We start from the raw sequence: 23594 nt of genomic DNA on the forward strand, positions 1-23594 counted from the left end.
AAATGAATCCTTATTAGGCCAGGCCATGACAGGTCGGGCCATGTGTGCTACTATTTAAGATTAGGTAACAGAGATATAAATTTTATAAAGCACACAAACAAACACAATTAAAGATTTTTTTTAAAAAAAATTAAAACAAAACATGCTTGAAACATTAGCAGTCATTAGTCTTAAAGCTGCTTCCTTTGTATTTCTCCCATGGGATCCAGGGAACTGGGCAAAGGAAGCTCTGGCTCTTTCCTTCCTTCCCCAGGGGGCCAGAAGGGGGAGGCGCTTCAACCAATAGAAAGAACAGAGTGACTCTGTTGGCTCAGTGACTCTGCTGTGCGATTGAGAGAGCCTGGCAAAGCAAGCTCTGCCTTCCCCCCCTTCCTCTCCAAGGGAGGAGCCTCAGTAAATGGAAAAAATCAAGGTTTTGCTCTGTAGTTCCTGTGTGATTGAGCAAGCCTTGCAAAGCAAGCTGTTTTGCAGAAGAAAACTGTTATGCAGAAGGAAACAAGAGAGAGGAAGAAGGAAACAGATGACAGCCAGTTGCTTGAGGGGCTGATAAGAGCCCTCTGGGGGCCTGATTCAGCCCCTCGCTGCACGTTTGACACCCCTGATTTAAATACTAGCCAAGGCTGGCCCTGTTTAGTTTCCAAGATCTGAAAAGATCAGGCTAGCCTGGGCTATCCAGGTCAGGGCAGAATACATACACACAGCACATCACACAGAAGATTAGGATGCATCAGAGAAAAGGGTTGCCTAGCCCTCTCCTCAATATGGCAGGGATGTGCCATCTCATCAGCTCTTTACAAGAACTACATCATAGGAGGGTTGCTTCTTGCATCACATTTTAATGCATTAAATCCATTCAGGTGAGACCATGCTCATGGTCTACCATGTAACAAGATGAACATTTTTAGCTATCATGAATTCCCATTCATTTTCAAGTTTTACTTACCAGAACAACAAGGTAACTTGGGTGGCTAATTGTAGGCCCCCAGCTCTGCCACCTTACACAACACAGTGATTGGAAGCCAGAAGCGTGACTGAATGTGCATTCTCCATCCCGTCTCCAGAGTGATTCCCTCTCCTTCATCCGTGCCACCATGAAACATGGCTTCACATTTAATGTGAACCACTGCAAACCAAATCTCCCTAGTTCACTTCAACCCACTGCTTCAGTATTTGTTTAAGAAGACACCATGGATGGCATCAGTGCATATTCAGTATACAATGGTGGTTAAAACAAGGAAGAAGAGCGAAGGAAATAGCTCTGGAGAAGAGAACCACAGCAGTCAGTCCTCTGGCTGGCTCTAAGTTTGAAAGGAACCAGCACTAAAACAAACATTTAATTTGGTCTTAAAATATTAAGATTGGAGACTGGAAGATATTAAGAGACTGGAATATTAAGAGACTGGAAGACTTAAATACATTCCTATGTACGTCCCAATTTTACACACTTTTGCATGTTTTCAAGTCTGAGTTACATTCCACAGTAGAGGCGTAGGAGTAACAAAAAAAATAGGTCAGTTCTGGGACAAAATTCAGCACAAGTGTTTGTGACAAGGAGCAGCAGATGGTTTACAAATAAACGTAATCAGAATGCCCTGGAGGGAAAGACAGACATGTACCCCCCCCCCCAACACACACACACACATCCTCACTGGACGTGAAGTTCATGCACAATGACAAGATACAGGGAAAGGGGAAAAATGGTATCATGCTCTCTGCCAGAAATGAACAGCCACAGGAAGCTTATTTCCACTCCCCGCTCCCTCACCAAAATGAACTCATCTCCAGCTGCCAGTTACCAAGACTAGCAAGTGCCACCACAGGCTCCCCAGACAACGATTCTTTTGGCATGCACACCTTTACTCAAACAAGATTTATCCCAAACATTGTTTTAAAATATGATTTGCCCAGTTCCACTGGCACTCAAGGATGACTAGGGACCCTGGAATTTTGTCCCCACCCTCTTGATGGTCTTGCCAGTTGCTCTGAAACTACAGAAGTGAGGGGAGAAATGCCTTGGGCTCTGCCACCGGCCGAAGGACCACATAAGTGCCACCTCCATCCAAGCAAAACTGCCACCAGTGGAAGATTAGCCAGGCCCTAATGGGACATAAAACCAAAGAAGGTTCTGACACTGTCAAACAAATCTCTTTTTCTTCTTCACCCCTCTTCCCCTACCCTATCTGCTTGGCTGTTAAGACTGAGGACAGGTGACCTATTGATACAAACCACTTTGAGAGATGGTTTCTTAAAGCATAAACAGAACAAGACAACCAAAAGCAAGCAGATCCAGAGGAAGTGGAGGAAGACCACAAACAGATGCAAGATGAGATGGAAAAATATGTGTTCCCCGCTCCCCCTTACGTTTGCAGCCTTCAGGACCAAATCCAAAATGGTTGGCCTCACACCTCTCACAACGCTGACCAGTGATCCCTGGCTGGCACTCGCATTGCCCAGTCTGTATGTCACAATGCCCGTTAGTGGAACCCAGAGGATGGCAGTCGCATCTGGGGGAAACAAGGCAGTGAGTGGTTTTGAGCATCAAACACAAGCACATGGTTCACAACACACCAGGATTTCATATGCCCAGGAAACAAGATTCACATTTGCCCCAAGAGCAGTTCACTGCACTCCTAACACCGGTATGGAATAAAAGATTATATGTCAATTACTATCTAGTGACAAATGCATATAATCAAAAGAAACTTAACCAAACACACAAGAAACTCACAGAAGGAATTTTAGGCTTAATAAATTGACTCAGTAACTAATCCTTTAAAGTCCATTGCTTCTCAAAGTAACAGAATTAAGAACCTGTAGCCTAACCACTGTTTCAGCACTTCTGAACTTAGGTGTGAAAGAAACACAATTCACACACCAGTGGTTTTATTTCTCTTCTTAGATAACATCACAAGAGATAGAACTTGCAAATCTGTTCTAAAAGGAATATTATGAAAATCCTGGCACTGCCTACCCCTCCCTATTCAGCCCAGGGTAAATATTTCGATTTCAACTTCCAGCTGCACTCAATTAGAAGCATGGCCTTGTACTAACCATAGAAACTCAGCCACTAATAATGTGGCCTCATTGTACAATGTACAGTGCAAATATTTACAATCACCAAGCTCCCTTTTGGCTTTAATTCTCTGAGTAGTTAAATTGTTGGTTTTGTTTGTTTGGTTTGGCCTAAAATTTGTTATCTTAATGCTGGTGAAAATCCAATAATAAAACAGGAGTCAACAGACCCCATTTTTTGTGTATTATTATTTGTTTACCATTGCTTCATGGATACATGTGTCACTTTACAAAGCAGCATAAGCAGATGACAGGTCCCTGCCCCAGGATGTTTACAATCTACATCTGGACAGAGGGAGGAAGACCAAGGCAAAGTAATGGGGTAAATGCTAGGCATATGTTAGGTGCAAGTACTTGGGGTTAATTTATGAATACACTTTGTGGGCAAGTGAGAAGGGGCATGGAAAGCCACAGAACAAGGTGGGGATCTAAAGGAGGAAACAACACAGGTGGGTACTGTGTAGGTATTATTTATTATTACTTATTGTATTTGATGGTTTGCCCTATCCCGGCTAGTGTCAGGCTCTGGGCAATGTACAGCATTAAAAAAAATACACATATATCAAATCAGTTACATTAAAAAGATTACAAACCCTGATGGTGTCTTTAAAGCACTCTTATTCAGTCATTACATCACATCAGGGGTGGGGGGATCCCCCCAAGAGGGGGTGGAGAGAAAAAGGTGCCAGCACGGCGACCGTCACTATCCTTATGCAAAGGCTTGGCGGAACATCTCTGCCTTACAGGCCCTGTGAAATTGTAAAAGATCCCACAGGGCCCTGATGTCTTCTGGCACAGCGTTCCACCAAGTCCAGGCCAGGACTGAAAAAGTTGAGGAAAGCCGGACTGCTTTCGAACCTCTGTAAGTATTCTGCAAAGGAGGTTCCAGGATTAAGAAGTAACAAGGAAGAAAGTGCATATATATATATATATTTTTTTAAGTGAATTTGTTCTAGAAGCTTCTAACTAAGAGCTGGCTTTAACAAAACTTATAACAAATCTATTCTTGGACAATGTTTTCATTGACCTATAAACTTGTTTCCCCCTCTTCCTACCAGACAAAACTTTGCTTCATCCACCAGTTGCCCTGAGGTTGAGAAAAGAGGGGAAAGGACACTCTTCCTTTGTCATCCACCATAAGAATAAGGGCCAGTGGACAGTATCATCATCTCCATGTCTTGTCTTCATAGATTTTGAACAAGAGAGCAAAGCCTGCCTCTTAGTGACATAAACCACTTTGAGTGACAATCGCTGAAAAAGCATGGGATAAACAGAACAAACCACCATGGAAACTGCATCAGCAGACTGCACATATCCATGTTGGGTAGCCACCCTGCCTCCAAAGGTACCAATGCCAGAGCAAACAGGACCAGCTCACCTCTCACAGCCACGCCCACTCTGCAGGTTATAGAACCCAGGCTCACAGGAGCTGCAGGCCCTCTCCGTGACATGCGGGAGGCATTCACATTGTCCTGTTACTTGATTGCAGTTTGTCTGCACATTCACTGTGCCATAAGGATTGCAGTTGCAAGCTGCAAGAGCAGAAAAGGAGAGCATCAACACGTGCAATGAGAGAGAAAGAAATTAAAAAAAACAGGCAGAATGTGACAAAGAAGGGTTCTGAGACAGCTTCTTGATAAGGGGAAGCAGGGTGAGGAAAATAAAACTCTCACATCTTCCCTTACAGGGGAAAGGCAAAAATTAAGTTTTCTGCAGAATTCTAGTCTGTATTTCAATATTTTCTTTACGCAAGACATGATATGTGTGTTTATGCAATATCCCCAAGGGGGAGAAAAGACAAGCAAGTTATTGTACAAGTTGAAGATAAAAAAAAAGTCAAATAGTACAAAAGGTCATCATTACTAATAGAGGAACCATCTTGTAATAATCAGCTGAAAGCATTCACTGATCTTTGGCAAACATTCCTCATTTGGCCTGTCCACCTCATTCTATCAAACGACCTTTATTCCCACCCTTCCTTCAACAATATTAGGGAAATATACTTGATTCTTCATTCCTCATTTTATCCTTGCAACATCTCTATAAGGTAGGATAGGCTAAAAGTCTATAACTAAGCCCAAGACCACACAGTTAATTTCTATGGCAGAAAGGATAGGGATTTGAACTTTAGTCTTCTGGATACTAGGTCAGCACTCACAACCTAATTCTGAAATAAGAAGTCAATCCTTGCGAGCCTCCAAAGTTATTTATCAAGGGAGAGGTATTAGGCATTTTCTAGTGTGTCAGGTCAAGTCAAGTTTATTACAATCCAAGAATTCTGAACTAGTCTTCTGGATACTAGGTACTAATATATGTCATTAACAAATAGTTCCATATCTTAAATGCACTAGATACAATAAACATAAAATGCAATACTGGGTTAAAATATTAAGACTGGGTTGTACACTTCTGTCTGATTAAACATGACTGTGCACAAAATCTTGCTACTTTAAGGGTTGTTTCATTACAACAGTCTCCAAGAAAGAGAGAAACAGAAGACTGATTGGTTCTACCTGTGAAATTGGATAAAACTGGAGTAATATAAATATTTCCTAGTGATGAACATTTGGATCCAATGCTTTCATTAATGTAGCTTTAAAAAGCAATTTTAACTGGTTTTTACTTCTTGCAGACATTCTTCCTTCCTCACCCACCCGGGAGGGAAAAAAAATTCTAGAACAGTAAGTCATGTTTGCCCCAAGGGGATACAGCAAGAATCTCCCTTCTTTTTCTTAGTGTGTGAAAAGGGGAATCTGCACAGACTTGAACTTTGCTCATATAAGAGGACAAGAATTACAGTTTTTCCAAGTTCCCTTCTTGCTGCAGTTACGTGCTGCACAAGCACACTGCTCTGAAAGTCCCCCAATAACAAATATTTAATAACAAATAATAATTTTATTATTTATATGTAAGTGTTACCCCTTCAAAAATCTGCCAAGATTAGAGATGTAAAATTTCAATAGATTTCAAGGTACCGTGTAGGGGGGAGATGTGTGTGCTTGCCCCCCTGGATCGAACAACTACTGCATGTTGTGATCCCCCGGTTTTTAATGCAGGAAAAGTTTCCGGTAGCCAGCACTGGGCCAAATGTTAAACCTTCCCCACCCCTCAAAAATGCAATATATCCTTATTAGGACCAACCAAAATGACACAGAACAGTGCATGCAAGCCTTTCAAGCTTGGTTAATCCTAATAAAAAGCTGTTAGGTGTTTCTTGCTTTGATATTACAGACAGGAATGACACTTACCTTTGCATTTGTCCTCCACATTTGGAGCTAAAGGATTCCCAAAAAATCCATCTTTGCACCGGTCACAATAGAAACCAGCTGTATTGTAGATACATTTCAGACATTCTCCTGTTAAGCGGTTGCAGTTACCAACAGCATTGGGGTCAATGTTATCACTGCACTGACACAGGCGACAAAGCTGGATAGGGCCATTCTCACCAAGAGGGTCCCCAAAATAGCCATCATCACACAGCTCGCATCTTTTACCTGCAAGGGCAGAAAAGTAAGGATTTCCCCCCCAAAAAAGATGATAATTCCAAAGAGGTGGCTATATTAGTATATTCTTCAAAAGTTAATACTCTTCTTAAATAATTTTTTATAAGTTAGTACTCTTCCTCAAAAGTAGGTGTGTGTGTGTCTGTTTGTCTGTCTATCAATCTATCTATCCATCCACCAATCCATCAATTTATCCACCCATATAGCGTGGTTGTGGTGACTTAGAACACTTAAACAACGGAATGAGTTAAAAACCAACAAAATACATGACTGAACACAACACCATTATCAAACCAGCCCATACCACCATCAAACTGGGGGGAGGGGGGAGTGCTAGGCTGACAATAAAAGGCAGCAGGTTTGTAGCCACAGAGTCCTCGGAATGGAAGAGACCATGTAAGCTATCAAGTCCAGCTCCCTGCTCGATACAGGAAATCCAAAGCTAAAGCATTTCCAACAGAAGGCTGCCCGGCTTCTGCATGAAGGGCTCCAGTGTGGTGGAGGTTCCCCTTGCTTGTAACTTGAGCCCATGACATCTAGTCCCTCCTCTCTTCCATCTGACAACCTTTTAGGTAATTTCAACAGCACGATAAGCCCTGAAAGGATACAGTGGCTCAACTGCTTGTGTGGAGTTTGCAAGGAGTTTCCTGGTTTTATATACAATAGGCATCTTATGCTGCACAGCCATACTTTACTATTTTCTTCCTCCCTGTGCACCCAGATCCAGCAGGATAACATAGGTCTCCAGCTAGGCGGAGTCCCATGTCTGTTCTTCAATGGCCTTGGAAAAGCATAAGTAGCTTGGGTTACTTTTTCCTGCACCGGGGGAGACTTACTACAAAGCCTTCTGCTAAATGCATCCAACAATTACGCTTCAATATATTGAAGCAAACACATTCAACAATAATTTATAGGGCACCATTCAACAGTGTTGCTCCCCCTTGCAGTATTGCAAGCCTCTGGCACTCAGCATCTCTCTGCATATAGTAGAAACTCCACATAAAGTAGCATACCTGTAGTACCAACTGGGCAGTTAGTACAAACCACCTCCCTGGTTTTGGGCACTATGGCACAGCTGGAGCCGCCTGGACATGGACATGGTTGACAATCTGAAGAGCTGCCTGTGGTTGCGTCTCCATAATAGCCATCACTGCACTTCTCACAGTGAGGACCTGCTGTGTTATCCCTGCAGTCGCACGCTCCTGTATTGAAGTGAAAACAGGTGAGACGGGATTATCCAGTGCGATGTGGCTAGCCGATTTGCGATGGGACGGGATTATCCAGTGCGATGTGGCTAGCCTCTTCTAACCCAACCATGTGGCCAGCACATACACAAAAAACATCGTACGTATAACAGGGGTGGCCAACGGTAGCTCTCCAGATGTTTTTTGCCTACAACTCCCATCAGCCCCAGCCAGCATGGCTGATGGCTGCGGCTGGTGGGAGTTGTAGGCAGAAAACATCTAGAGAGCTACCGTTGGCCACCTCTGGTATAGGATACGGCCATGGCCAAGGCAGAGGCCTACAACCTGTGCCTCTACTACCAAATGTGGCTCTTTAAGCTAAAGTGTACTGAAGAGATAAGCAGGATCACAGAACCACCAGTATGTGAAGGGAACGGCAGGCAAAGATTTTCATGGCATTCAAGGACTTCTTAGTGATGCTTTAGAGCACGGGTCCCCAACCACCGGGCCGTGGACTGGTACCAGTCTGTAGCCTTGTAGCAACCGGGTCATGGAGCAAGGCAGAGGTGCCACACCGCCCCCACCCACCAAGGACCCGGGCAGACAAAAGAGGCAGCGCAGCCTCCGGTGGGGGTCTTTAAATGGGAGGGGGAGGCAGATTGGCCTTCTGCCGCCTGGCCACCTAGCGGAGAGGTGGCAGAAACAGCCCCCGTCTCCCCCCCATTTAAAAACCCCAATGGGGGAAGGCATGGAGTGTGAGCAGGGGGGCAGCCTGGAATGGCAAAAACCCCAGCGCCACCTCATCACCAGTCCATGGAAAAATTATCTTCTATTAAACTGGTCCCTGGTGCCAAAAATGTTGGGAGCCACTGCCTTACAGAAAGGGAAATGACAGACGAACAGTTGCCTGTTATCCAAGTACACATCATGCACAGATTTATTCCAGTGCACTATAACAACTGTGCAAGCTGCTCCTTTGTATATTTATTACTTATTGTTATTCTTTACTTGTGCCATTTCCCAAACAAGGCCTCACCATAATCAGTGTTTGGGCTGCAGTAGCTTTATGGATTATTAATCAACATAGCAATGATCAGTAATGTTAAGCTGTATAATTTCAGCTATACAAAGCAGTTCTCTGATACAGGCTCTTTTTTGCTGGCCTTGTGCTTTAAATGTTGACGTTAATTTGGCTTTTTAATTACACAAAGGTTGCTTAGCCCTGGGTCAAGAGATAAGGCTAGATAAGGACTGTAAAAAAGGGGAAATACTTATGTGTGATTCAGGCTGTGGCATTTCAGCCAAGGCTTCCTGGCTCAAAGGTGGCAGAGTCTCAAACCAGAAACTCTAAGTCTGTCACCTTCAGCTCTGCACTGCAATGGCAGCTTGCCAGAAAAGACAGCTACCAGACCAGATTTCTGCTGAAAAGAGCTACCACTAATGCGGTTAGGTAGAAGACAGTACTGCAGCAATGTCAGGTGATTCAATCAGCCAATAAGATCTCACCAGGCCCTATAAAGCTTCAAAAGTAACAGGTTGAGACTTTAGTTCCCTGAGATCACCTGGGAAAGTTCATTCCCATGTTGTTTCTGTGCTTAATTACTTTGGCTTAAGCACCCTTGGCATCCCTGAGAGGGTTCTTACCTGATTCAGGGTCGCAGGTGTCACTGTGTCCATTGCAGAAACATGGCACGCATGGACTATAGGGACCGAGACTAGGGGTTTCCCTTCTATAGCCCAGGGCACATCGTTCACAGAACTGGCCCAGGTACCCCGTGGGACACGTACAGCTTTCCACCCATGTGGCTGGTACTCCAGACCCAAGTCGAGCACTCATAATGGTGACGTCATCCAGATATGCAGCATCTGGGGGGGGGAAGCAAACATCAGCACACATGCTTATCAGCAAGGTTAATAAAGGACCAAACTATTTGTGACCAAATTATCTGTTCCAAACTATCGTTGGAACTTTTTGTCTGCAGCAGTGATACTCTGTATTCTTGGTGCTTGGGGGGGAGGGAGGGCCACAGTGGGAGGGCTTCTAGTGTCCTGGCCCCACTGGTGGACCTCCTGAAGGCACTTGGTTTTTTTGGTCACTGTGTGACACAGAGTGTTGGACTGGATGGGCCACTGGCCTGATCCAACATGGCTTCTCATGTTCTTATGACACTGAGGATCTGTCACCAGTCTAGAAAGGGTCAGGGTTCTGGCCCTGTCTTTTCACTGACATGCTAAGTTTTTATGTGGAGAAAACTACTTTGCGTGAAAGAACATCCAATCATATGAATTGCTATGTACTTTCTGAAATGGCATAATGTGGCTGCAGGTTCACCACCCCAGTAAGACTGAGGTCAAGGTTTACACTGCCCCCAAGCAGTCTCCCTCCCATGGAAGAACCATTTAAGTTGGAGGAAGGCTCTTTAGCCTGGAGGAAAGCTTCAGTTGTGAACCAAAGGGAAAAGTGGCTTATAACTATTCCAATAAATAAATGAAAAAACTTTGAAGAAGATAACATTGGATTTATACCCAGCCCTTCATGGCCTGAGGGACTCTCAGGGCAGCTTAGAATCTCCTTTCCCTTCCTCTCCCCACAACAGACATGCGAGGAGAGTGTTCTGACAGAAACTGCTCTTGAGAGGAAGACCTCTGTGAGCACTTGTGACTTGCTCAAGGTAACATCAGCAGGTACATATGGAGGAGTGGGGAATCAAACCCAGTTCTCCCAGATAAGAATTCGCACGCCTAGCCACTGCAACAAATTGTCTCTGAAGGGAGAGCCACAGAGTGAGAGCAGGACTTGTGAGGAGAGCTTAGTCAGCAGGCTGAACAACACTGGGACAAGATGGTCCTCTTCCCACTCGGTGTGGATAGGAGTTTGCATTAGGAGATAGTTTCAAGAGACTGCCCTTCAATACTTTGCTGAGAGCCAACATCATGTCTGCACCTGGCCTGTGTATAACATTTAGGTATCGGGGAGGGTAGGTCCCTTTGCTCAACAGGGCAAAGAGGCTCTGGAAGGGATGGGAACTTGCCAGATATCCTCCTCATAAAAGCATGGGAATGGGCAAAGAACAGAGCATTTACTGCCTTATACGTATCTGCATGTATCTTCTGCGTATACGGGCAGCGAAGAACCTGTAACATCTCTGACCCTTTGCAGAGGGACTGGACTGAACAACCAGACCACCTGACTTTGTAAGCCCATCCCTTATGAATGGATACTGTGGCCCTTACAACAAAACTCAATTCTTACTGGAAGAGAAGGAACTCTCTTCTCACTGCCAGTTTCAGGAATCTCTTCTAAGCAGACCTGTATCTCTACAGCTACACCCTGTGCTCCTAGGAAGGGCTATGCTTCATGTACTCAGCAAATTTTATGAGAATGTATGTTGATGCAAGGATGTTTACATTTTGGGTAGCAACTCTAGATATCTAACCACAGCCCTAGGTGCCCCTGCACGTTAGCAATGAAAGGAATGTTAATTACGCTGCTGTCTTTCTGCTTTCCCACTCCCCACCACCATCACCACCACTACCTGGGTGAAGAAATTCCCCATAAGTATGCATAATTTCCCCAATTCTCCCCCAAATTCCAAACATATTAGACATGACTAGCATTATCTTTTTCTGCACCACAACACGCTCGAGTTAAGTTATGGCAACCTTAGATCAAGACACACACGTACACAGTCTAATAATTATGTGGGGATGCAAGGAAGAATCAAGTCAAACGACCCATACAATGTCAGACTACAAAATGCATGTTAGCCTTTGGACAACTACAACATAAACAGAACTGAGTTCGCTATGTTTATAAGCAGACTCATTCTGACTGCTTCAGACCCTGCAGAATTCCTACATCTGGATGGCACAGAATGCGTCAGTATGGGGTTCAGGCTACAAGGCAGAGCTTTGAATCAGTTCTAGGAGGGGTCATCAGGCAAGCTCTTCTATCAACCTCAGTCCCACATACTTCAGAACTGCAGTTCACAGACAATGTTGGTCTACCTTTGTAGTGTGATTTTTACTGAGATAATGAACTGGAAGCACTACAGGAACTGAGCTGGAGTCCAGTGGCAACACAGTTTTATTCAAAGTGTGAGCTTTTGTGTGCCAAGCACATTTCCTCACATGGTATGAAATGGAATTGCCTCAGACCAACATGGCTGCCCACCTGGATCTCTCTTTATGGGAACTGCCATATAAATACCATAATTCATCCACTGCAGTTTTCACAACTTTCTATTATGTACCAACCACATAACAGTGACGATGGGCATTTCACATTAATAGCTAACAAACATGGTTCTTATTTGATTAACAGCCAAGAGCCTAACGAACTGTGTTGGTATTCTGGTCCTGCTCTCCTTAACGAATCTTAAATATGGCTTCATTTCACCTTGCATCCAGAAATCTAGAAAAAACAAATAGCTATTCCAAACTAAAAGTAAATAAACCAAGCACCTAGTTTAGTTTTTATGTGTCATAGCAAACGAAAGTAAACATGGGTTTGTTGCTGAATGTATATTCAACAGGAAATTGCAGCTGAATCCTCAACAAGAATAGCTGTATAATAACCTGTTTGCATCAACAAGTGTGTTATCTTTATATTTAAAATGCTATTGGTGTATACATGAGACCCCAGTGCCTGAACTGTTTCTGAATAAGGCCAAACATGAGGTTTTTTAATCATGTAAGACAGAGGAATCTCGTTTTTACCTTGTCCTTTCTCAAAGGACCTCAGAGCAGAATACATGATTCCCGCCCTGCCCCCCCCCCCTGTTTATCCTCACACCAACGCTCTGTGGTTGGTTAAGCCAAGACTGTTCCAAGCTCACCCAGCAAACTATACTGCTGAACAGGGATCCAAACCTGGGCATACTCTGAGAGTCAAGCCACTTTGCTACATTGGCACAGGAAGCTAGACCAGGACTTCCTTCCTCTTTTGTTGTAGATGGTTCCAGAAACAAATCTACAGGTGAAGGAAAAGTATAGGTACACAGCCACAGTTTTCTGACTGCCGTCTGCTCCAGATGAATTACAGCGTGTTTCAGAAACCTGACATGCATTGGTAACAATTTAGCAGGCCCCCAGCAAGCTAGTCACAAGACTTTGTTTTGACTCTTATTAAAGGCATGGAAAGCATCATTTACTGGTAATTGATAGGACTGAGCATAGCACTGACCCACTAAATGCACTGATTTGGTTTTGAGAATTACTGGTAAATGCTGAAATTATGTGAGATTTTCCTCCAGGCTTATTCAAACTTTAACAATCACTGGAAAAGATAAATAAACCTTATCGCAACTCGTCCAGTCTCTGTCATTCTAAAGTAGGCAAATGCCCTAAAGTAAGTAAATGCCCTATTCCTTCCTTTTTATGTAAACAGCCAATAATGTTGGCAACTTCTTCAATCTGATTCTGTCAGCTGGAGTGCTGACTTACTCCTTTCACTGTAGGTCCCACGAATCTTGATAGCTGTTAAGTTATGAAGCAGCCTCTGGAACTCAAACGGTGTCAGAGAAGGCCTCCAGGGGTAGTCCGTTGCTTCATGGAGTCTGTGGAGAAAGAGGAGTATCTCTTTTTCAGAATTCAGACAGGCCACTGAACAAGATCATTTTATGAACCGCATCAAGTAACTGGGCAATGTTATTGTGCTAGGACATCTGCCTCCCTAACTAACAGTGGTTTGTATGAGTTTTGCATCCACGGTTTCAATTCAGAGCCACAGGGTTTGTGATTTGTCCTTTCAGCAAGGGTTCCCAAACTTGTCCAATCCAAAAGCGACTCATCAATTCTCAAGCAGCTTATTGCCCCAACTCCTCTTAAGTGCCTTGCTACAGTTTTAAGAGATACAAGTTTTTCTACAAAGATTTGGTGGTCTGGTATTGTACAGGAAAAGGTTAGCCTAGATTTGTATTATACATGCATGGCAGGACAATCTGTGCTCTTTGTTCAAATTGCTCTATTGATATGCAAAGTTGGGTTATGAAAGGACAAGACATGGGAGCTGGGGACCAAAGGCAGCCTGTAGGGCAGATTAAGAAACTATACTCAGTGAAAATGACCTGCAAACTGGCCTGAAAGCTCACAATGCAAGCTTTACAATAGTGCAATAAAATTAGGAAATAAGTAAAACATTCCTTTCCTAATCTAGGCATGCTGCACTCAAAATTTTTCATTAGATTCTGGTTGCAGCAGTTTATGTCTTCAATCACAAAGCACATACAAGTACACACGTCCCTCACCTGAAGGCATACTTTAGTGAGTTCTCACTAGGGTAAGAGTTGCCTTGAGCAATGAGAGGTATAGACACTCTCAGTCCAGCACCTTCAAGAACTATGTCCTCAGCAGAAAGGCGTGTATCCCGCCTATCAACTCGAAAGGAGAATGTCAAGTTTTGGCCATAACTCAAGACTTGATTCCCAAGAAACTTCCCTAGAAGGGGGAGGAAAAACATCATGTGAAAGGTAGAAACTTTAACTGCAAATATTATTATATTACTAGGGCTGTAAGCTCGGGGTTGGGAAATATCTGGAGATCTTTTTGGGGGGGGTGGAGCCTGGGGAGGGCAGAGTTTGGGGAGGGGGGACCTCAGCAGGGCACAATGACATAAAATCTGCCCTCTAATGGAGCCATTTTCTCCAGGGGAACTCATCTTGGTTACCTGGAGATCAAATGTAACAGCAGGAGATCTCTGGGTGTTATCTGGACGTTGGCTACCCTTTTATATTATGAATGTGTGTAAACAGCCATACCACTCTTGCTAGATACCTGGGGCAATGAAATAGATGGGGAAAGGTGTTTCTGAGACCACAGAGATTTCTTGAGTTTCTGTAATCCACTGAACCGAGACTTCAGAGCCATCCCGTTGTTCGGCATGCCAGTCTTCCTCTCCTGATAATCACAAGCAGAGAGTTAAGGGTGAAGTGGCCCACCACTTCCCACATTAACCTAGAAGACGCAGATGTGCTTTTTGGTATTTGCATTTTAACCTGTCTAAGAGAGAAGGAACTCTCAATGAGAGAGAAGGAACTCTCAATGAGAGAGAAGGAACTCTCAACTGGAGTTCTGAAATAATGTATTGTAACAAAACACCATGGTAGTGGTGATGACGGTGGACAGTGCCATCAAATCACAGCTGACTTATGGTGAACCCATGGGGTTTTCTAAGCATGAGAAGTTCAGAGGTGGTTTGCTATTAACTTTCTCTGCATCACAAACATGGACTTCCTTGGAGGTCTCCCATCCAAATACTAACCAAGGACGACCCTGCTTAATTTCCAAGATCTGATGAAATTGGGCTAGCCTGGGCTATCCAGGTCACTTGGATGACAAAACACCATAGACCAATACATTTCAGATAATAACTATTTCTTAGAGGTAGACAGGACTTTTTTTGTAGCAGAAACTCCTTTGCATATTAGGCCACATCCCCAATGTAGCCAATCTTCCAAGTGCTTACAGGGCTCTTAGCAAAGAGCCTACTATAAGCTCCAGGATAAATGGCTACATCAGGGAGTGTGGCCTAATATGCAAAGGAGTTTCTCCTACAAGAAAAGCCCTGGAAATGGAGTTAATTAATTGTGGTGAGCAAACACTATTGCTTTTTGCTGTTAGGATTAGCTCGGCTTCTCAGAAAAACCTCTGTAACTCAAAACACACAGGGCCACAATATTTTTCAACAAAATTCCACTGAGTTCCAATGAAGACTCAGCTAAATTTAAAACAGCTGTTTTTAAAAAATAAAATAAAAGCACATCTCATGAAAGGTATATACTTGCGTGGTTTATACTCCTGATTGCTTGGCAAGCTGAACCTACTGTAGAAGTTACCATTGCCAAACCAATTTGCTGCAAAATCTACATGACTCTTGTTGCCGTCTTATCAGTTTATAGTTTTGCCTAGATTTGATTTATGTTGCTGGAGCTCTTAAGTATGTTTGATCATCATTCCCTTGGAATGCGGGCACAGTTGCCACAGAAACAGAAGATAAATTAGTTTAAAGCTTTACAGTTTGCAAGACATTACACATATCTTATCCACGTCAAGTCTGAAAGCCTGAATTTACCGATCTGGAAACTGGAGGTAATTCTGTAGATACTGTAGTCGATGGCATTGGTACAGACAGATGAGTGTCCAAAGCAGAAGCAGGGAGTACATCCCCTAGGATTTACTTGATCCAGATTAAAAAAGCCAGGTTTACACCTAAACAAACAAAATATTTGTATTCAGTCTCCAGATGACCTTTCTTCTGCATCCATCCACACATTTTTAGGTGTCTCATTTAATTGAGTCACAGGCCACAGTGACGATGCATTAAACAATCATGATAGGTCGGGGGACATGGCTAAGTGGAAGATCTGCTGTGCATGCAGAAGGTTCTCAGGTCCAGTCCCTGCCATCATCAGTTAAAGCAGGGGTCCCCAGCACGGCGCCCATCAACATGTTTCCTGGAGACTGCCAAGTGTTTTTAGAAAGTGGGCAGGGAGAGTTGGGGCTCTTGCCTAGCAAGGCTCCTGACTGGCCTCTGGAGATTTGACTGGCTGTGCAGATTTTAAAAAAAACAAAAACTGCTATGAGAGCAGGTCCCACCACAGCACAAGGATCTTCTATGGGTGACTGATGGTAAGCTGTGACAGCAGTTTTGTGGTTGGCTCTGCCTTCCACAGCAGCCATTCTGTGGCAGCCTTTAGGCAGCTGTATTCATCACACTGTTTCAGAATTCCAAACGTACCCACAGGCTGAAAAGGATTGGGGACCTCTGACTTAAAGAATAAGGTAGCATATGAACCTGAGATCTCTTCCTGAGACCAATGTACTCTCTAAGCTGCAGAGTCTTGTGAGCAAAAATTCTACTTTGTGAGCTACTGGCATTAAAGTTGTGAGCTACTGCATAAATTAGTGTGCTCTGGGGTCATCCCTCCTGAGCTAAGACAAAAATGTGTGAGCTAGAGGCTAAAAATCTCTGAGCTAGCTCACACTAACTCAGCTTAGAAGGAACACTGCCTGAGACGCTGGCTGCTAGCAGTCAATGGAGACAATACTGACTTTGGTTTGCAAATAGCCTAACTTGGCATAAGAAAGCTTCATGTGCTCATGCACCACTATAGTACAGCTTCCCTTTGTGCAAAGTAACTGTAAGCATTTAGGAAGAGTACAAGAAGAGCAGGCAAGTGGTAATTGCCCTTCCCCTGCAGTTCAGCTGCTAGAATGGTGTGTTTGAATCCCTACAAGAGCATGACCCCACACTTCATATAACAACTACACTTGCTGTGGATATTCCTGCGTTGCATCACAGTTTCCAGCAGCCAGTAAGTCTGAATGACAGATGCAAACCTTTAACATATATGCATGCTGGGAGAATAGCAACCCTCTCAAAAGATATACCACTCTTGCAGATAATTAGATTCATACTTTGTATTTGCTCTGGAAAAGCATGCATTACTCCACAACACAAACAAAATACCACAAAGACACACTCCAGAAACAGCAGATGAGATATAAACCTGGGCCTGTGGACTATTACACTTCAGACTGCAGGTGAGGCTCAAATGACCAACTGTTCCAAACATACACACACACACCCTGCAGACAGAAACCTGCACTATGAAGGAAATGGGTGTCACCTTCAATTTTTTGGAACGGAAGATTATTCATTCGTGTAAACCTCTACCTGCAAGCTGAAGTGGTACAGTCAGAGAATAGTTCACCATCTGACCTGCTGTTCGTGAGAAATAAGTCAACATGAAGCTGGGTAGGGGTGGCTAGGATTAGTGGTACACATTGTGAACCAGGTAATGCAAGAGCACTGCTGTGCATGAAACTATTCCTGAGTGATCTCAGAGATGCTCTCTCTCTAGCTAACCTATTTCAATGGTATTTGTGAGTATACAACAAGGTAACTCCCACATGTGCTGCCCTGAGATCCTTGGGGTGAGGGCAAAATACAAAAGGGATAGACTGACCCGCATCTGACAATTCCAAAGCATACTGCCAAACCAAATTACCTCTCGCAGTTGAATCCTTCTACGTTGTCCTTGCATGCACAGCGCCCTGTTTCCACATTGCATTCACCTGTGCTTCCAGCAGGATCACAAGAGCATGGCCTGAAGAAGACACAAAAGAGACAGTCTGAACATTAGGGACCATAAGGCTTAGTGTAAGCATGAGGAGGCAGAATGGGTTGAACCATTTCAGACTGCAGGTGGGAAGGAAAGCACATATTGAATACTACTCTATGTTAAAACTCCCTGAAAACCAACCATCAGCATGGAAGGTACTAGCCCAGTCATTTACATGCTGTGCTAGATTCCAGATTCCCATTTACAGAGATTTATTAATGTACTGGAATGGCAAAGAATGAAAGTCTTCACTGATACTGTGAAATAGTGCAGTCTGTTCAACCACCTCTGTTGCTTCATTACCACCTCTCCATGACCAGACATAACAGAACAAAATTTCAAGAGCTGGCATTCTCTCTTGATGCAATTTCCTCCACCTCCCACTTGATTTAGTTACCTGCAACCAGCCTCTGTGAGAGAGTGGAATCCCGGCTGGCATCGGTCACATTTGTCACCCATCACCCCGGGCTTACAACTACACCGCCCATAGTTGTCACACTGTGTGCTGAGAGACCCTGTGAAAACAAAAACAGATTTAAGACAGTGCTCTTAGAAAAGGAAAAAGACATACACCTCAGTCCTCCAACTGTGTCACAGAGTATGACTCTCAAATGGGTAGAGAAGGTCACTCATTATTATTTCGGTCAACACCAAAACTAGTCAGGCTGCACTTTGTCCAATCCAGTGACTAGAAGCAACTCTGGATTATGCGCAAAACACCCTCAGCATTTCCAATCTGAAAGTTAAAAGCATAAATTGCATCAATGGCGTGACCACTAAAGTATGTAAGATTTAGGTTATTTGTTAGAACATTAAAGGCACACTGGGTATTTAAATTATCAATAATTCAGTTTTCACATGGCCTTTCCACTCGCCTTCTCTCAAGTTCTTTCATTTCTGTTTTACTACTTCTGTTATCCACCTTAAGATGGTCCCTCCAACCCCATAATTATATAGTCTGCATCACAGTTAGAGCAAACACTTCACTTAATTTTCCTTGATTCACGCTCACTGCCTAACATTCAACACCTCAGTCCCTTTCCCACTGAGGCAAATATCTTTGTTTTACTGGCAGGATACCATTCAGTTGTCTGTCTATAACAATGGCCTCAGAAAAGTTTAAAATAAAATTATTTAAGAGTGATTTTTATCCCACTTTTCCATATGCTGTAAGCAACATACTGCAGTTTAAACAACAAAATTTACAAACTTCTATATAAAGTATAAGAGCAACAGAATAATTAAACCCATATCCAAACAGACAGAGACCTTCTCCTGCTCACTGACACAGTAAACCTGTCTCTCAATTATATTACATCAGACTTCAAGTGAGGCTCACATAATGTAATATTCTCCCTCTCCAAACTTCTACACACAGAACCTAGCATCTCAAGGTCTAGATTAACATATAATTTTTTAAACAAAATGTTCAGGGAACTTTCTATATGAAGGGCTACTCAGCTGCCTGAGCTCTGCTGTATGAAAAGCCTTTAAATGTCAGCTGTAGAGCACAGCAGTACAGTCAAGATTCTGTCATCTGACTGAGGATTAAGGCTGTATACAATCTAGTCAGCATTAGACCCAGCAACACCACCAATCCACCACCAAATTTTAACTTTTTCCTGAAGTAAGTGAGGTATCGGCCACCAGACTTCTTAGAACTGGCTCCATGAACTCAGTCTCACACTAAGCAAACACAGAGCAGGACTCCAGCTCAAGAAGGGAGAGCTGAGAGACAGCATGGTATAATGGTTAAAATGTTGGATTAGGATCTGGGAAACCCAAATTCAAATCCCCACTCTGTCATGGAAGCTCACTAGGTGACCTTGGTCAGTTACACACGCTCAGCCTAACTTACCTCACAGGATTGTCATAAGGATAAAACAGAGGAGAACAAGGTAAACTGTTTTGGATCCCCCCACTGGGGAGAAAGATGGGATAGAATAAAGCAAATAAATAAAATGTAAGTGGCCAACCTGAAGAAGCACAGGCCAGCAACCATTTTTCCTGCTAGGTCCCTCTGAAAATCATTGAAAATTATATGGGCCACTGACTCATTTTTCCCATGCCCTGAAGTATCCTGATGGTAACTTCTGTTGCTGCAGAAATTCCATTTCTCCACACCTCCTTCACAGCTATGTTGTAGACTGGGACTAGGATCCCTGAAGGAGCCAGATGTGGCCTAGTGGTCCCCAGTTGCTAAGCCCTATGAAAACCCACAGACTTTCTAAGTCAAAGTCCAGCTGAACTGGGTCCTGATGTGATTGGATACCTTTTAAATTAAGGTGCATCCAAATAAAATTACTAGTTTTAAGTACAGGAAGCATCAGTACGTTATGGGACAAACAATATTTGAAAAAACTAACATTGTTCATTAGATAAGAAAGGGAATGCTTCACCTTCAGGCTAGAAAAAAGTTGTAGAGAGGAACAAAATCTGCTGGTTTCGAAAGGATTAAACAAAAGCAGAATCATTTATCAACAAAGAACTCACAAAACTCTATACCATATACAGTCAGCATTCTTCTGTCTAGTCTATAATTATTTAGAAAACAATTACTCAGACAAAAATACCACCTTAAATCAACACTCGCACTTTAAATACACACTGGCTGGCTGTGTGTCATGGAACATATTGTAAGGTTTCACTGTTCCTTATCAAGGCTTCTAAGATTTGCCCTTGGAAGACCTAAACAACCAACCATCATTGCTGTGACACTACCCAACATTTGTACTTGGCAAGGTTTCATCTGTCAGACAGTATAAAGGGAAACACTAGTGCTAAGAGGGAAAGAAAGACACAGATAGCCTCTCTGGATCAAAAGCTCTTAAGGGTGGAAATCCTAGAATATATGCAAACAAAAGATAGCACCAAGAAAAGAATGTTCCAGCACAGGCAGGCTCAGATGGACAAATGCACTGCAATCTCAACAGATGTTTGCTCTTTCACCTTAATATTCTATGTACTTCATTAACAGCATTTATATTCTACCTTTGTGTCAAAACAGCCAACAAGACGGCTTTGTAGCTGGAAAAAAAAATTGGGCACATGATGTAAACCTGGTTATCAACAGCCAAGTGTGCAAAATTTTGTTCTTATTTTACACACAGAGTGTGCGATGACATTTGTGTTTATGGCTTATGACCAAGCAGCTGAATTTGTTAACTTCAGCTAAAGACTTCCCCAGGGTTTTTAAAAAAGGGAATGAAAATCAAATCTGTAGCCCTGAGAACTTAAGAAGCTGCTGACATTGTAGTATGATCAGGAAACAGAATTTAGAGAGTATCGGGAAGGTCGAAGCTTGTCCTTCCCCTTCAAACACTAGGATGATCAGCAAAAAGGAATAAAGTGAGCCCCCATTTCAAGTGGAGAAGGTGCTGCATTTGGGGACACAGCTGCCCCCTCCAGTACCGATGTGAGCCTTGGCTCTGCTGAGGGGGGCTTCACAGGGTGAAAAAGGAGGACTACGATGCAAAATGCAGTGTGCCATCAACAGCATTCCTTCAAAACCCTTGCAATACATGAATACACTGTATTCATGGATAAAAAGTATGGGAATTGATATGAGGAATTCGAATTTGTGTTATGGAAATACCCCTTAAACTCTTGGTGTTGGGGGGAAGTAGGTGGTGTTTATTGTGAATGTTGTATATTTATGTTATTGTTGTTTTTAGTTGTTTTTGTACATGTATATTGGTTAATAAACTTTGTTGTTTTGGAAAAAAACAAAACAAAACCCCTTGCAATACATAAACTCTCCTTCCACATATAACACAGACATTCAATCAGTCCTTTCACCAAAGTTCACTTGAGGGTCACGTCACACCCACTTGATTCCCCACTGAAAACATCAATATATAAGGTTGCCAACCTCAGGTGGTGGCTGGAGAACTGGTGGGATTAGAACTGATCTTCAGGTGAAAGAGATCAGTTCCTCTGGAGAAAATGACCACTTCTGAAAGATGGACTCTGTGGCACTGTACCTCTTCTCCCCAAACCCTGCCCTCCTCAGGCTCTGCCCCCAAAATCTCCAGGTATTTCTCAGCCTGAAGCTGGCAACCTTAGCAATATATGATGCAAATGAAGTGCTAACAATTCTCTCACTTGTGCTTTTTGTAGCACATTTCGTAGTTAAACAACACAGAAATATTGGGGCTGTTCAGACGCACAGTATAATCAGTTGTCGCTGCTGTTCCATACGGATTAAAAGTGGCTGATTGGACAGCAACATCTGCCTCCCGGTATTAACTCATAGCCCGCCTCCCCCCAACCAATCCTTCTCGGAACCGGAGTATTTTGTTACCTGCTCCTTTGCAGCGTTTTTTGAACTCCAGTTTCACCTTGTAGTTTTCCCATCTGGATAGTTCTCGACCAACTTCCGGATGTCTGAAGGCTGTCCCGGAGCAAAATGAGCCTTAGACGTCCGGTTTATGGTCACCAATTTTTTTACTACTTAGTGATATGCGCATAACTACATAATGTTTTAACCTATGCGCATGCGCATAATGAGCGTGTGTGCATAATGCATGCATGCACATAATGCACATAAAAGTGGAGGGGAAAAGAACCGCATGGTGCCGTCGTGTGAATGGCAGAAGACGATTTCACTGCAGGGTGATTCGAATTGCAGTATGGCAGTCTGATCAATAATATCCGGAACAAAGATATTCAAAACAGAACCAGGTCAGTTTAACACGGACTCAACATGCTGTGTGAACAGGGCCCTAGTGTTCCTTCCCACTCACCAACAGGATTGCAATTACACGGCAGACAGTTTTCCTCACTTCCAAGACGGTAGAAGTTTTCCCGACACCTCTCGCAGTTGGGTCCATCAGTGTTACCGAAGCAACCTGTGCAGTGGCCACCGTGGCCTGTGGAACGGTACAGCTCAGGATCAAAGTAACACTCCTGGGAACGTCTGTTGCAGTTACAGGCTGCGAGGCAAGGTGAAGAACAAATTTATTTTTAGCTGAATTAAGACAAGCTTTCCCCTCAATCCTCCTCACCCTCTACCTTTCCGCTGCAACAGTTCCAGAAGCAAATGATACAAACATTGTAGATGTTCCAAGGCAGATGTTCTGAGCATGCAGAACAATTTAAAAGTCAAACAGTTTGGGAGTGGATGTGAAGCGAGATGCCAGAAAACAAGCAACCGTTTTTGCTTGTATACAATGTTAATTGAAAGAGCAGACGAGCTGTCTACATTAGGTGTACCAACTTATTGTGCCTGTGACTACTTTTGGAACCTTGAGAATGGGGAGCGGATGCTACCACAATATGGCTGTCATGAGGTGCTAAGGTCAACCAAAGAGCTCTCAAGTCATGCATCACCCTATGGTGAAGGCAGCTGTTTTGAATTAGTACTTCTTCCTACAGAAGCAACAGGATAACTCCTGAACTTTTCTGAAGTTCCAATGAGATAAAAGGAAACCAGGACTGGATTTCTGCTCTGGGAAGGGATGCTTCTGTCAAAACATCAAGGGGGCACTATAAAACCTATCACTCTGAAATCTATCACAGGTGCCACATCAGAGATCACTGGCTTATACAATGCTTTTGGGTTCAGGCCTTCAACAAATTATCATGGCTGCCTTTCCTTGGATATGTGGGATTGTCAAACTTGGCACAGGTGCCTCAAGTAGCAAATGCAGAAGATTACATTGACATTCCTGATTTAGTGCATGGGAACCTACATGTCTGGCTATAAAACA

The 23594-nt window shown here is 43.3% G+C and overlaps 1 protein-coding gene across 1 annotated transcript in view; it reads right to left on the bottom strand.

The window, feature by feature from the left end:
- The window catches only part of LAMC1 (laminin subunit gamma 1), a 157838-nt gene that overhangs the window by 23516 nt on the left and 110728 nt on the right, over window positions 1–23594 (bottom strand). Inside the window, exons 5-16 of the mRNA XM_060232417.1 lie at window positions 22629–22817; window positions 18281–18398; window positions 17770–17868; window positions 15831–15967; window positions 14534–14656; window positions 14008–14197; window positions 13205–13317; window positions 9404–9625; window positions 7589–7777; window positions 6321–6566; window positions 4451–4604; window positions 2362–2504 (exon numbers count right to left, since the gene is read on the bottom strand). Coding sequence (XP_060088400.1) covers window positions 2362–2504; window positions 4451–4604; window positions 6321–6566; window positions 7589–7777; window positions 9404–9625; window positions 13205–13317; window positions 14008–14197; window positions 14534–14656; window positions 15831–15967; window positions 17770–17868; window positions 18281–18398; window positions 22629–22817 — 1923 coding nt within the window. The remainder of the gene's footprint in view (window positions 1–2361; window positions 2505–4450; window positions 4605–6320; window positions 6567–7588; window positions 7778–9403; window positions 9626–13204; window positions 13318–14007; window positions 14198–14533; window positions 14657–15830; window positions 15968–17769; window positions 17869–18280; window positions 18399–22628; window positions 22818–23594) is intronic.

This window comes from Heteronotia binoei, chromosome 2, assembly GCF_032191835.1.
Source record: "Heteronotia binoei isolate CCM8104 ecotype False Entrance Well chromosome 2, APGP_CSIRO_Hbin_v1, whole genome shotgun sequence".
NCBI classification, from domain to species: domain Eukaryota; kingdom Metazoa; phylum Chordata; class Lepidosauria; order Squamata; family Gekkonidae; genus Heteronotia; species Heteronotia binoei.